Genomic DNA, 14,349 nt, shown 5'->3' with positions numbered 1-14,349 from the left:
CTGCTACCTATACTGAAGGCCCATATACCCTGCTACCTATACTGAAGGCCCATATACCCTGCTACCTATACTGAAGGCCCATATACCCTGCTACCTATACTGAAGGCCCATATACCCTGCTACCTATACTGAAGGCCCATATACCCTGCTACCTATACTGAAGGCCCATATACCCTGCTACCTATACTGAAGGCCCATATACTCTGCTACCTATACTGAAGGCCCATATACCCTGCTACCTATACTGAAGGCCCATATACCCTGCTACCTATACTGAAGGCCCATATACCCTGCTACCTATACTGAAGGCCCATAAACCCTGCTACCTATACTGAAGGCCCCTATACCTTGCTACCTATACTGAAAGCTACCAATATTGAAGGCACCCATACCTAGCTAGCTATACTGAAGGCACCTTTACCTCGCTACTTATGCCTGGGTACCTATACTGCGGGCAACTATACCACGGATCGCACAATTTTTATGTGCAGGATTCGTTAGATTCGGGATTCGAAAGGTTCGAGATATTCGAGAACCTTTTTAGATTCGGATCCGGATTCGGATTCGAAGAAATTGTGGATTCGTCCCATCCCTACTTAATTGTTATACGCAAGCCCCTTCGCCGCGGCAAGGTAACGATCACGAAGGGGAATTGTCACATATTCATGCCTTTTGTTTTGTTGTTGCAGCCACAGTACAGCCAGAAAAATTAGGCAGGCATGTACACACACCAGAAAAAAATATTATTGTTTTTGTTAGCAGCGGCTGCTAGCAGCAACCTTAAAAATTCTGGAATCCACCTGGAGTCCTGAACCCTGTTGGTGGTGGTGGAGAAGGCAGTGAAGCGGCCTGCAGGCAGAGATGATGTGTGGGGACCGGCTTAGTCTTGGGGCAGGCAGTCACACGGCGTGCAGGCAGAGATGCTGTGTGTGGGGACCGACTTAGTCTTGGGGCAGGCCTGACCGTGCTTTGCAGACCAGACATCCGTGGTCAGATGGACCCTTGACCCAACGCTGTGTGCCAGAGATGACACCACTTGTCTTTCAACATCACGGTGCAGTTTGGGTATCACCTTTTTTGAGAAATAATTGCAGCCTGGTATCTTCCTCTGCGGTGTGTGGCTTTGCTTTTGTGTGCTGCTTTTCCTCAGGTGGTCATCCCATTGCAGTTTGTGCTTTTTCATCATGTGCCTTCGTAAGGAAGTTGTCCCTATGTGGGTCTTGGTCTTTCCATGGCTCAATTTTCGGTGGCAGAGAGTACAGATGGCATCGCTCTCATCTGAGGCAGACACAAAAAATGTTTTTCCCCATGCTGAGCCCTGGGATGATGGCACTTTGGTGATGGCTGCCGACTGAGTGTTAAGTGGGGTGCCAGAATCAGAGCAGGAGGAGGAAGATATGGCACGCTTCCGTGCGGAAGCTGAGGAAGATGAAGAGTTCTGTGTCAAATAGTCAACTAAGTCCTTACAATATTGGGGGTTGATGGCACGTGCCTTCTTCTGAACACTGTACTTTGATCGAGGGCCACACGAAATCATGACAGCACGACCTTGAATAGATCTGCCGTGTGGCCTGCCTCTGCCTGTTGTTTTGTCCATATTGGGGGGGGGGGGGGGGATGAAGTGAAAGGTATGCACTGACTTGACTAATACACTGTGCAGTCACACAGATGCAGTGAAAGGTATGCAGGGACTGCTGATATGACAATGTGCAGTCACACAGGTGCAGTGAAAGGTATGCAGTGACTGCTGGTATAACAATGTGCAGTCACACAGGTGCAGTGGAAATGGATGCACTGACTGCTGGTATATAAAACAGCATGCGGTCACACAGATGCAGTGAAAGGTATGCAGTGACTGGTATACAAAACAGCGTGCGGTCACACAGGTGCAGTGAAAAGATACACAGTGACTGGTATTATAATATAATGTGCAGCAGTCACACTAGGCACTGAATGTGCTGGGCCTGGCACAGTATAGCAATTAGCAAGGGCCAGCTGCAACAGACAGGGCTGTATATGCAGTGTCAGTGGGCCACACACACACACAAAAAAACACATAACAGGAACAAAAGAGCTGTTTTGGGGTGCTTTTCAGCAATACACATCAGCAAGGACCAAGCTAACAGAGCTCCTAACTATCACTCTCCCCATCTCTCCAATGTCTCTCCCTTCTCTCACTAATACAGCAGCACACAGAGTGAAAACATGGCCGTCGCTGCTGCCTTATATAAGGGGTGTGTGGGGGGGGGGAGCTCCAGGAGGGAGTGCAGACTGATTGGCAGCCATGTGTGTGCTGACTGTGATGTAGAGGGTCAAAGTTTAGCCCAATGATGTAGTATAGGGGGCGGGTCGAACTCGCATAAAGTTTGCGTTCGGCCGCAAATGTGAACTTGCGTTTTTCGCGTTTGAACCGTTTGGGCCATCTCTAATAAATTGTTGTTACTTAACCATTTCTAGACCTCGCTAAATGAAATCTATGTCCTGTTTGTGGCCGCTTATTTCTGACAAGACGTAGATTGTAACATCGCCGGTGCACTTCCTCACCGCTCCCGCTGATCATGCCTGCCGTCAATATGACGGCAGAGCTCTATGAACCGATCAGGAGCTGACTTCATTGGCTTACATTGATGACAGGGTCAGGAGCCAATTTAATTGTTTCCTAACCGGCTCACAGAGCTCTGCCATCATTGCAAGGGGCCTGGGGTGATAGGTGAGTGGTGTGACCAGTGAGAGCAGTGGGGCTGTGCGGTGATTCATCGGTAAGCTGCATTTTGTGTTACCAGCAGTCTCTGGTCCATAACGAGAGTCTGAAGCCATAATTAAAATGGCTTTTTTCCTTATATATAGCAGGGGCATGTGTGCCCCTGCTAAAACGCCGCTATCCCGCGGCTGAACGAGGGTCCTTTCCCCTCCAAATCCCCCTGTGCTGCCGGGGAGCGCTTCCATGTGAGGCAGGGCTATGAGCTGCAGCCCTGCCTCACACGCGTCTGTCAGCGGTGGATCTCCGCCTCTCCCCGCCCCTCTCAGTCTGCCTTCGATGATAGGAGCGGGGGAGAGGCGGAGATCAGCCACTGATAGACACGTGTGAGGCAGGCCTGCAGCTCATAGCCCTGCCTCACACGGAAGCGCACAGGGGTAGCAAAATCTACAACCAAGTTGGTCGTGGATTTTGCAGGGGGATTTTGAGGGGAAAGGACCCTCATTCACCCGCGGGATAGCAGCGTTTTAGCAGGGGCACACATGCCCCTGCTATATATAAGGAAAAAAGCCATTTTTATTAAGGCATCAGAGTCTCTATAAGGGGCCAGAGGCCACTGGAACACAAGAGGTGAAAGCAAACTTGTAAGGTTTTCTACAGGCTATTCTGGATACTCACCTTGAGAGGAGAAAGCCTCTGGATCCAGGAGAGGCTTCCCCTGTCCTCCTCAAACTGGCTGATCCATCGATGAAATCCCTGAAGTGAGACCGCATTGTGCCTGCACAGTAGCATGTACCTGCCTGGGGTCCAGCAGAAAAAGCTGAGCCTGATCAGGTCTGTGCAGTATACTTCACAGGCAGCTAGGGCTGGAGCTGCCATTGGGCCAAATGGGGCAATTGCCCCAGGGCCCTTGGCAGCTGCCGGGCCCTCCTGCACCGACGGAACTACAGGTGGTCACCCCCACCCCCGGACTGCTTGCGGGGCACCTACAATATACGGGCCGGCTGCGCCACATGTCAGCACTGTGTGGGGAAGGAGAAGGCCACATATGTCTGTACTACAGCCCCCACGATCCCTTGCATCTCTTACTGCTCAAACCAGGCGACTGCTCATTGGCTAGGAGCGGTCATCTGGTATGAGCAGTAGGCAATGCAAGGGATTGTGGGGGCTGTAGTGCGGGGGCCCCATCTTCACCAAATGTAGCCCCAGGGATTGCTTTTTTTCCCCTGGGGCCCCAGTGCAGCTTAAACCGGCCCTGCAGGCAGCTCACACGTGCGCAGTAGCATGGTGCTGATTGGGCTTGGACCATTGTACCTCGCATGTGCGAGCTGTCCACAAGTGATTTTTCGGGGGTCTCATAACTGGATTAGGAGGGTAAAGAAGGAAAGTGAAAGCTTCTCTGGGATTCAGAGGCTTCCAAGATCAGTATCATGTAGGAGCATTTCTTTTCCTACAGGTACATGTTTTAAATGCCTCTTAACTAACTGCTTCCGGACCGAAGCAGTACGGATCTACGTCCTGCAGGTGGAGCTGCTGCTCTGACAGGATGTAGATTTTACTGCTTCGGAAACCGCACATACCTGCTGCTACGACGGTTGCGGCCCTTTTTCCTGCAGCAGTTCACTCACCCTGCTGTCTATATGACGGCAGAGCTGTGTGAGCAGGTCAGGAGCTGATTTCACTGGCTCCTGACCACGTGACCACTGTAAGCCAATCCCATTGGCTTACCTTAAGTGACAGAGTCAGGAGCCAATTAAAGTGGCTCCTGACCAGCACACAGAGCTTTGCCGTCATAGCGACGGCAGAGAGAGCAGCCTGCAGGGGTGGGAGAACGGTGTGACCAGCAGGAGTAACCGGTATGTGCGGTGATTCAACAGTAAGCTGCAGTTTTTGGTACCAACAGTCTCTGGTCCTTAAGGGGCCAGAAACTGCTGGTGCGCAGGTGATTAACCGCTTGAGGACCACAGTGGTAAATCCCTTAAAGACCAGGCACATTTTTGCTAAAATGGCCACTGCAGCTTTAAGGCACAGCTGCAGGGCCGCACAACACCGTACACGAGTGATCCCCCCCCCTTTTCCCCCCACCAACAGAGATCTCTGTTGGTGGGGTCTGATCGCCCCCCGGTTGTTTATTTATTTTTTTATAAATATTTATGGTCCCATTTTGTATAAAAAAAAACCCTTTCCTCTGCCTACCCCAGCCAGCCTCCCTCCCCCAGCCAGCCTATCACAGTGATTGGCTGTGATAGGCTTGAGCCTATCACTGCCGATTGCTCTCTTGTCCCCCAGGGGGACAGCCGTGTCACACGGCTGTCCCCAGTGCAGCACTGCTGCTGATCGCAGCGCTGCACGGTGTAAATAGACGTGTAATGATCTGCTCAGCTGCCTGTGCAGGCAGGCAGCTTTTTGACCATTGTTTAGATTTGCATGCTGCAGGACTCTGGAAAGGAGAGCTTCTGTCAGTTTTGCAGCTTGTGCTTGCTGAGGAATTTGCATGCGTTGTCATGCAAATTGCCTGGCCACATTCATTGGAGGCGTGTACTATAAGTACTATGTGTTTCCCACAATGCTGGGCTGTTCATAAGGATTCCTTCCTGTGAAACACTCCTGGAGGAGTGTCAGCCTTACTCTTTGTTTGAAGTTCAGCTTAGAGTAATTTCTGAAACTGCGCTAGGCAGGTTCCCCTAGTGCAGTTAGGATTTCTTATCTGTTTTGTTTGTTCTGTTGCGATTGTCCTGTCCCAGCGGTGGTCGACAGGAAATCGTTCTGATCTCTGTTCTTGGAGTATAGCTGGTGCCGTGGTTGCTACCAGCTATCTCTTCTGATCTGTCTCATTTGGATCGCACTAGCATCTTGCGCTAGCGCTGTGGATCCTTCTGTTCTGTCTCCTTGGATCGCGCTAGCAACTTTCCGCTAGTGCTGTGGATCCTTCTGTTCTGCCTTCCTGGATCGCACTAGCATCCTGCGCTAGTGCTGTGGATCCTTCTGTTCTGCTACTCTGTCTGCCTGGATCGCACTCGCCTAGCGCTAGTGCTGTGGATCCTTCTGTTCTGCTACTCTGTACCTGGATCGCACTAGCATCCTGCGCTAGAGCTGTGGATCCCTCAGTTCTGCTACTCTGTACCTGGATCGCACTAGCATCTTGCGCTAGCACTGTGGATCCTTCTGTTCTGTCTTCCTGGATCGCGCTAGCCACTTTCGCTAGTGCTGTGGATCCTATCTCTCGCTTGTCCCTGTTTTCGTGTGTCTGTCTTGTCTGCTACGAACGCTTGCTGGAGGCTCGGGGAGGTAACCGTTAAGCAAGCACTCGCGTCCTCTGTTACATGTTTGTCTGTCGGTGGTTAGTTAGGCGTGCTTGTCTCTATTGTGCTTATCACGTGGAGACCGCACATGAACGCGTGCACTGTTGCGAGTGAGTGCGGTGTTCGCGTTCAGTTAGCGTTTGTTGTTTTCCGTATCTCCTCATTGTATGATTTGCTGTGCCTTTGCTATCCTCGTATTCTGTTCTGATCTGCCTTGTGTCACTTTTGGCAATCGCCTTTCTTGTGGTTGCGTTTCTGTTTCGTATCTGCTGTTGTGTGTGCGCTGTCGCGGGGTGGCGACTGGATTGGCGCACACACATACAACCTGTCCCTTTGCTCGTTCTCATTTGCAATCGCTTCTCTTGCGATTGCGTTCTGCGCTTTGTACAATTCCTGTCTGGCATTTGTGGAGGTACAGAGGATCGGTTTCGCGTTGTGCGCTGATCACGGAGAAAGTTCCGCAATCGTTACAAGACGGCGATCCCGAGCAGCAATAGCTGCTCAGAGACTGAAGAGGGGGCGGAGCTCAGCCCCGAAGCACGAGATGCGTGCACGCTATCTCATGCAAATTAGAGCCCCAGGACTTGACACCAATTGGCGTTAGGCGGTCCCTGGGCTGCCGCCGCGTTCACACCCATTGGTGTGATGCGGTCGTTAGGTAGTTAAAGGGAAATTCAGTAGAACAAGGTATTTTCAGTATTTGGTATGTCCAAAATCTGAAGACCACTGAAATTGTTTTGTGATCTCTGTAGCTACATTTTTAGTGTTAATGTACTCTAGAGCTCATTATATGTATATTTTGGCGCTCAAGTTACACTAGACCAAGAACGGTAATGTAACATTTCCTCTATTCAGGTCTTACCTTTTCCAATGGTGAGAGCTGGAAAGCCATGAGGAGGTTCACTCTCTCAACTCTACGAGATTACGGGATGGGGAAGAAAGCCATAGAGGACAAGATTAACGAGGAAGCGGAGTGCCTAATACAGGCAATACGATCTCATGAAGGTGAGAATTGAAGTTTTTTAAACACCTTTAAACCTACAACTTTAGATCTATCTTGACAGGATTGAAGAAATTAGTTTAGGAAGGATTTTAGCAGGTTAAAATGTATATAAAATCATCTTTAAATGTATGGCATAATGAATGCAGAAGAGGCGTAACAGTAGACCTTGCAAGGGTTGCATCCACAGGGGGGCCCAGAACCCACAGGGGGCCCCATCCTGAGAAATTGACAACTAAGGGCAAGAAGAGAAAAAAAACGTTCTGCTCTCTGCATAATTGTTCTAATGACTGCATCTGCTCAGCCATTGATAACGAATTATACAAAGTTTTGCAGACAAATATTTGTAGACAGTCCCTATTTGGTGTTCAGCAGGGTCTTGTGTACAGCGTTGTGAAAAATGCATGCAGTGCTTCACTGCTGTTTGCTTTTATCTGCATGGGGAAAACACATTAAAGTGTGCACTAGCCAATTGAATAACATTGGTTCTCAGTTTACCTGTACAGAAAGTGTGTGTGTGTGCGTGTGGGGAGGGGGGGAGGATGTTGGCCGGAGGGCCCCATCCAAAGTTTCGCAGGGGGCCCAGTGATTTCTAGTTACGCCCCTGGAATGCAGTAATAAAAACAGAGGCAGTAAAGGCAAGTAATCACTCCCAGCATCTGATCAAAGGACATTAGTGCTCATTCTCATATTCAGCAATTGACACTTACCTAGGGCTTCTATCGGCCCCGTGTAGCTGTCATGTCCCGCGACGTCCTCCTACAGTCCTTCTTCTGCCTCCCCTTGGATGTGGCCTTCAGATCCTGTCCCCTAGGAACCGCAACATGTCATGGCTCGGCCCAACCCGGCTACCAGCCTGGTTCCTTTGGCCTTGGCATGGAATGTTGCCATCTCTGTGGGTCAGGTTTGCAAGGTGACGCCCAAGGGACTCTGTGACCACAGTTTATGTTCTGATTTAAAAATTTTTTTTTTTTTTTCTATCTTCCGTGTTGGAAGACTGTTGTGTTCACTTCTATGTTGGTAGCTTTGTTATTTATTTTTTAATTGTTGATAGGTTTTGTAATAAAACTTTTCAATGTGGTTTCAAAAAAAATGTTGGCGTTGTTGTTACTAGCCTTAGAGTGATCATTAGCTGTTCCTTCGGTGTGACAGCCTTCCAACGGGTATCCTTCTTCTTGAGGTCATTCCCCACCATCTCCAGGAGGGTATCAACCCTGTGACAAAAGGTATAAAGGATTAGAACTGGAAAGTGTTTGCTGTGGGGCAAGGTGTTGTGGGGAGAGTGGGGTTGGGGTGCGTAGGTATGGATACTTACAGGGATATGGACATCCGGCAGTAGCTGTAGAATTTTTCTGGGTGTTGTCTCAGGTGCTAGTACAGTGTCTTGAACTGTCCTTTCCTCTGCCTTTGAAGGAGTAAAGGGTGCACCCAAAATCTCCTGCGAATAGCAGGCCTACGTCCCACATAGTAGTAGGTAAATATCAAAAAAAAGGCTATTCCAAGCCAGAAGCTGTAGAAATACACTGGATACATTGTCCAAACAGCAAGCTCTCTCCTCAACAATGACCATTTACTGATCATTCAGAGCTCTGGGGTATATATAGCTTATCTTAAATGCTAATTTTAGATTTTAAAAACGGAAACGGACACAAAACACATGCAAAACATATACAAACGGAACTGAAACGGACCGGAAACGTACTAACACCGGTCCGCAACAGATCCGTTCGAATAGACAACGGATCCCTTGGAACTGACAGCTTCTGCACGAAACGCTAATGTGAACCGGGCCTACCCCTGTCACGTTTGAGAGCTAGTTTCCTACCTCTCGAGACCATCCACTTAGGGTAACCTCATTCGAAAAGGTGGGATGCCACAGTGTCAAATTCCCCGCTCAAAATGTCATCATGTGAACAATTACGGTGGGCCCTGGTAAATGCACCAACTTGGACCGCTCAGGTTGTATGTCGAGGATGACAGCTATTAGCCCTGAGCATGGAATTACCGCTACAGGGCTTACGATAAGTAGAGGAAGACATCGTTACAGTATCTGGATCTCCGACAAGGTTAACATTGAGATAACTGATATCAGAAGGGGCCTAATGGAAAGTAAATTTCAAATTCAGGGAATTCTGGTGAAGGTAGTCAATGAACCTAGAGGCCTCATCGGGTGTGCCACCCCAGATGACTAAAAGGTCATCTATGTACCTGCCATATCACAAAATTGACTCCATAAAGACATTAGAGTCAGAAAATAGGTGGCGCTCCTCCCACCAACATATATATAGGTTGGCCAAAGAGGGAGAAAACTTTGCTCCCATGGAGGCTCCACATCATTGTAAATAATATGTAGAGTCAAAAAGAAAATAGTTGTGGGTAAGGTGGTACTGAACGTCAAACCCGATAAAGGCCCTCAGGTCCATTGAAAAAAAACGAGTACCTGGTCAAATGGTGTTCAAATGCCTGAAGTGCAAGATCATGGGTAATACAGGAATATAGTGCTTGAACATCAATCGTTTTTTATCCACAGTAGCATGTTTTATTTTAAAACTTTAATGGTTGAAATCTGAGAAATAATGATTTTTTTTTCAAGTTTTTACTTATGATTCCCATTAAAATTCATTTAGAATACAATAATTCTTAGCAAAATGTACCACCCAAAAAAAGCCTAATTAGCGCTGAAAAAAACCAAGATGTAGATCATTTCATTGTGATAAGCAGTGATAAAGTTATTTGCGGATGAAAGAAAGGAGCGCTGAAAGGTGAAATCCATGCGCATTGCACATGGCATCAGCAGTATCCCTGCTAGGCTAACCCGGAACAATCACCACCATCCCACGCACACGCTGACAATGACATGACACCCATACATTCCCAGGGCAATATCCAGCTGATATCCAGCTGCTAAAGCTCCATTTAGGGGGCATAAAGTCCACCTGCAGAGCAGCGATAATTAGCAACAGGATGTTAACCACTTAAAGGGACTCCGAGGAGTAAAACAAAACAAATCGTCATCACGCCAGCTGCTAAGCATAATCCCGGCGGCCGGCGTGACAGTACCGCGCATGCGCGGTTTTCTAACTGTAAACCGTGCAGGCGCAGTACTGTCACGCCGGCCGCCGTGATGATGCGTAGCAGCCGGCATGATGACGACAAGCGTCATCGTTCAGGAAGTTCCAGCCCGACACTCGGCCCCAGTGTCACCGGTCGTGATTTCTGTGGAGGGACCGGGAGAGGAGCCAGGAGGACGTCGGGGGAACCTCCCGACCTACGGTGGGCTGGAGAAAGCCCCAGGTAAGTTCCGATTCCCTTTAAGCACCAAAGGCTTACACCCCCCTAGTGACCAGGCTATTTTTTACAATTCAGTGCTCTGCAGCTTAAACAGCTCGCTGCAGAGCCATACAACTTAGCACACCAATGAGTCTGTCCCCCTTTCCTGCCCACCAACAGAGTTTTCTGTTGGTGGGCTCTGATTGCTGCTACAATTTATTTATGTTATTTGTAATAAAAATAGCTATTATTTTTATTTATTTTCCCTCCCCCTCCCTCCCTCTCTCCCCCTGAGAGCCAATCCGGGCAATTCTCTCTCAGGCTCGGTTCACATTGGATTTTGACAACAGAACCAGCTGCTGAACGGACAAAAAGATGCAGCAAGACCCAATTTTCCAGACCGTTTCGCTCAGCGGAATGGAAGCACGGAAGGCTTTGCAGCATAACAGGGACATATGGAAAACTGGCGTTTTACAGCACACTGGCTGTAAAAAGGGACTGTTTTCCCGGATCCAGATGGCCAGATCCGTATGGCCGACTCCGCAAAAAAAAAAAGCAGATGTGAACTGGGCCTGATAGGCATCCGCCTATGCGAGAGGATGGCGTAGTGAGCCACTCCAGGGGACAGCCAAGTGACAGGGCTGTCCCCAGTAGTGTTGGGCGAACATCTAGATGTTCGGGTTCGGGCCGAACAGGCCGAACATGGCCGCGATGTTCGGGTGTTCGACCCGAACTTCGAACATAATGGAAGTCAATGGGGACCCGAACTTTCGTGCTTTGTAAAGCTTCCTTACATGCTACATACCCCAAATTAGCAGGGTATGTGCACCTTGGGAGTGGGTACAAGAGGAAAAAAATATTTTAAAAAGAGCTTATAATTTTTGAGAAAATTGATTGTAAAGATTCAAAGGAAAAACTGTCTTTTAAATGTGGAAAATGTCATGTTTCTTTGCACAGGTAACATGCTTTTTGTCGCCATGCAGTCATAAATGTAATACAGAGAAGAGGTTCCAGGAAAAGGGACCGGTAACGGTAACCCAGCAGCAGCAGCACACGTGATGGAACAGGAGCAGGCGCAGGAGGAGAAGGCCATGCTTTTTGAGACACAACAACCCAGGCCTTGCATGAGGACAAGAAGCGTGCGGATAGCATGCTTTTTACCGCCATGCAGTCATAAATGTAATAAAGATAAGAGGTTCAATAAACAGGGACCGGGCGTCAACGCTAACCCAGCAGCAGCAGACGTGATGGAACAGGAGGAGGCGCAGGAGGAGAAGGCCACGCTTTCAGGTGCAACTCAGGCCTTGCATGAGGACAAAAAAATGTGTGCGCAAAGCAATGCAATGAGTAGTTTTCAGGACACAATGGGCTAACCGGAGGAGCTATTCCCACCCCCACAATCTTCTACCTGTGAAAGGTCAATGGAACAGCCACAAATGTTGTGCCCGGATTCACAACCTTTTTCTGTGGAAAATGCACCTCGCACTGTAATGCAAGGCGAGGCCGAGGATGAACATGACGTCAACAACTCAACATGACGCAAAATGGGGGCGGAACAGAAAGCTGCTTTCAATGTTTTGAAGGCCTTAATTGCCTCCGGTGGCCAGTTAGATGCATCATTCATCACACCCAAATCCCAGAGCAATGTGTGCAGGAATTTGAATCTCAGGAGGTGTACCGAGATCATCTGGACAAGTGACCAAGTGACAAAGTGACCAGTGACAAAGTGACAAAGTGACAAAATGACAAAGTGACAAGTGACAAGTGACAAAATGACAAAGTGACAAGTGACAAAGTGAGAAGTGACAAGTGACAAAGTGACAAGTGACAAAATGACAAAGTGACAAGTGACAAAGTGAGAAGTGACAAGTGACAAAGTGACAAGTGACAAAATGACAAAGTGACAAGTGACAAAGTGAGAAGTGACAAGTGACAAAGTGACAAGTGACAAAATGACAAAGTGACAAGTGACAAAGTGACCAGTGACAAAGTGACAACTGACAAAGTGACAAAATGACAAAGTGACAAAGTGACAAAGTGACCAGTGACAAAGTGACAACTGAGAGGTTGTTCTGGGGAGCTCCACTGCACTCAGTCGCATATGAGGAGAGGTCTCGTCGGGACTGCTGATCCTCCTCAGCTTGCTCAAAGCCTTGAGGGTTCCTGAAGATCCTCTGCTTGGAGTTCGCCGGGGTTCAGCTTGGTGTCGGGGTCGGCGGCGTCCTCCTCACTCCAACGTGGCAGATCTTCTGTTGAAGGAAAAAAAAAAAACATTGTTAAAAGTCCAGTACCGCTTCTGAAGGACTCACCAAGAGATGCAGCAGCGCTTCAATCTAGCGCACCATCGCTCGCTGGGTGATGTCCCTGCCTACGCGCTGGAATTCTACGCTGCACATGCTAGCACGCTTTTGCGCAGTGCCGAGGCGCATTCCAGCAGCTAGTAGCTACCAAGCTTCTGTGGATCTGATTGGGCCACCATGTTGGATCTCTGCCATGTCCTCCAAAATTTTGAGCAATCCACGCTGCGTGACTGAGCAGTGACAACTCTACAGTCAGCATTACAATACCACTGCTGTGTTTACTGAAGAAATCAATGTTGAAGATGGAAACCGCTGGCATGATGCAAGTGGGGGATTCTGAAGATGAAAACGATCAGCGTGATGATACCAACATCAGGCAACCTGCCTCAGGAAACGCTGGTCCCAGCTATGACAAAGAACAGGACGAGGAACAGCTGGAGTTGGAGCAGGAATTGGATGCCCCCACTGCCGAGGGACAGAGCGGTGCACGTTGGACTTCCACAATTTAGCGGGAAAGGACAGCAGAAGAGGAAGAAAGTGATGCTGGTGACGAATATGGTGCATCACAACAATCACAACGCTTACAAGAACATGAAGATAGAGGAGTCTGGCAGGACTCTCTGGCACACATGGCTCAATTCATGCTAGACTGCATTGAACACGGCCCGCGCATTATTCACTATTCATTATTATTCATTATTCTGGAATCTGGACAACACCAATTACTGGGTTTATACCCAGTTTATACAAACACAATGTTAAAAAACTGATTGAAGAAAGTGTCAGACAGGTCAAAAATGGAACAATTCCAGCAGGCCCTTGAGGATGGAGACTTTAGAGAGGAGATTGACATCCCCCTCCTTCTCTAGCCAGTTGTACGCCGACAGACTGACTTCAGCAAACCCAGGAGTAGTGTTGGGCGAACAGTGTTCGCCACTGTTCGGGTTCTGCAGAACATCACCCTGTTCGGGTGATGTTCGAGTTCGGCCGAACACCTGACGGTGCTCGGCCAAACCGTTCGGCCACATGGCCGAACTAAGAGCGCATGGCCGAACGTTCCCCGAACGTTCGGCTAGCGCTGTGATTGGCTGAACGGGTCACGTGGTTCGGGCCCGAACGCGCTCTGATTGGCCGAACGGTCACGTGGTTCGGGTAAATAAATACCCGAACCACGTCATATCTCCGCCATTTGTCTGTGGGTTTAGCTTTGGGTAGGCAGGCAGGGTAGTTCGCTCTCCAGCCACGCTAGCCAGGGTCCCCCCCAGTCATTGTGTGTCGCTGCTGGGAACAGTAGTACACCGCTCGCTCAGCCACACTATATATAGCATTGTTTACTGCCACTGTGTACCTCGCTCAGCCACGCTATATATATAGCATTGTGTTTTCTGACACTCTGTGTACACGGCTTAGGCTAGCCTGACTAATATAGCATTGTGTGTACTGCCACTGTGCACCTCGCTCAGCCACGCTATATATAGCATTGTGTGTACTGCCACTGTGCACCTCGCTCAGCCACGCTATATATAGCATTGTGTGTACTGCCACTGTGCACCTCGCTCAGCCACGCTATATATAGCATTGTGTGTACTGCCACTGTGCACCTCGCTCAGCCACGCTATATATAGCATTGTGTGTACTGCCACTGTGCACCTCGCTCAGCCACGCTATATATAGCATTGTGTGTACTGCCACTGTGCACCTCGCTCAGCCACGCTATATATATAGCATTGTGTTTTCTGACACTCTGTGTACACGGCTTAGGCTAGCCTGACTAATATA

At 48.9% G+C, this 14,349-nt stretch overlaps 1 protein-coding gene across 2 annotated transcripts in view; it reads left to right on the top strand.

Annotated features, from left to right (window-relative positions):
• LOC137571188 (cytochrome P450 2B11-like) overlaps positions 1-14,349 on the top strand; it is a 203,568-nt gene that overhangs the window by 33,420 nt on the left and 155,799 nt on the right. For both annotated transcript variants that reach the window (XM_068280008.1, XM_068280007.1), the window contains exon 4: positions 6,856-7,005. In XM_068280008.1, the coding sequence (XP_068136109.1) occupies positions 6,856-7,005 (150 nt within the window). The remainder of the gene's footprint in view (positions 1-6,855; positions 7,006-14,349) is intronic.

This window comes from Hyperolius riggenbachi, chromosome 4 (genome assembly GCF_040937935.1).
Source record: "Hyperolius riggenbachi isolate aHypRig1 chromosome 4, aHypRig1.pri, whole genome shotgun sequence".
Classification (NCBI taxonomy): Eukaryota; Metazoa; Chordata; class Amphibia; order Anura; family Hyperoliidae; genus Hyperolius; species Hyperolius riggenbachi.
Note: the sequence above shows the minus strand (reverse complement) of the source record. Positions and strands in the feature narration are given on the sequence as shown.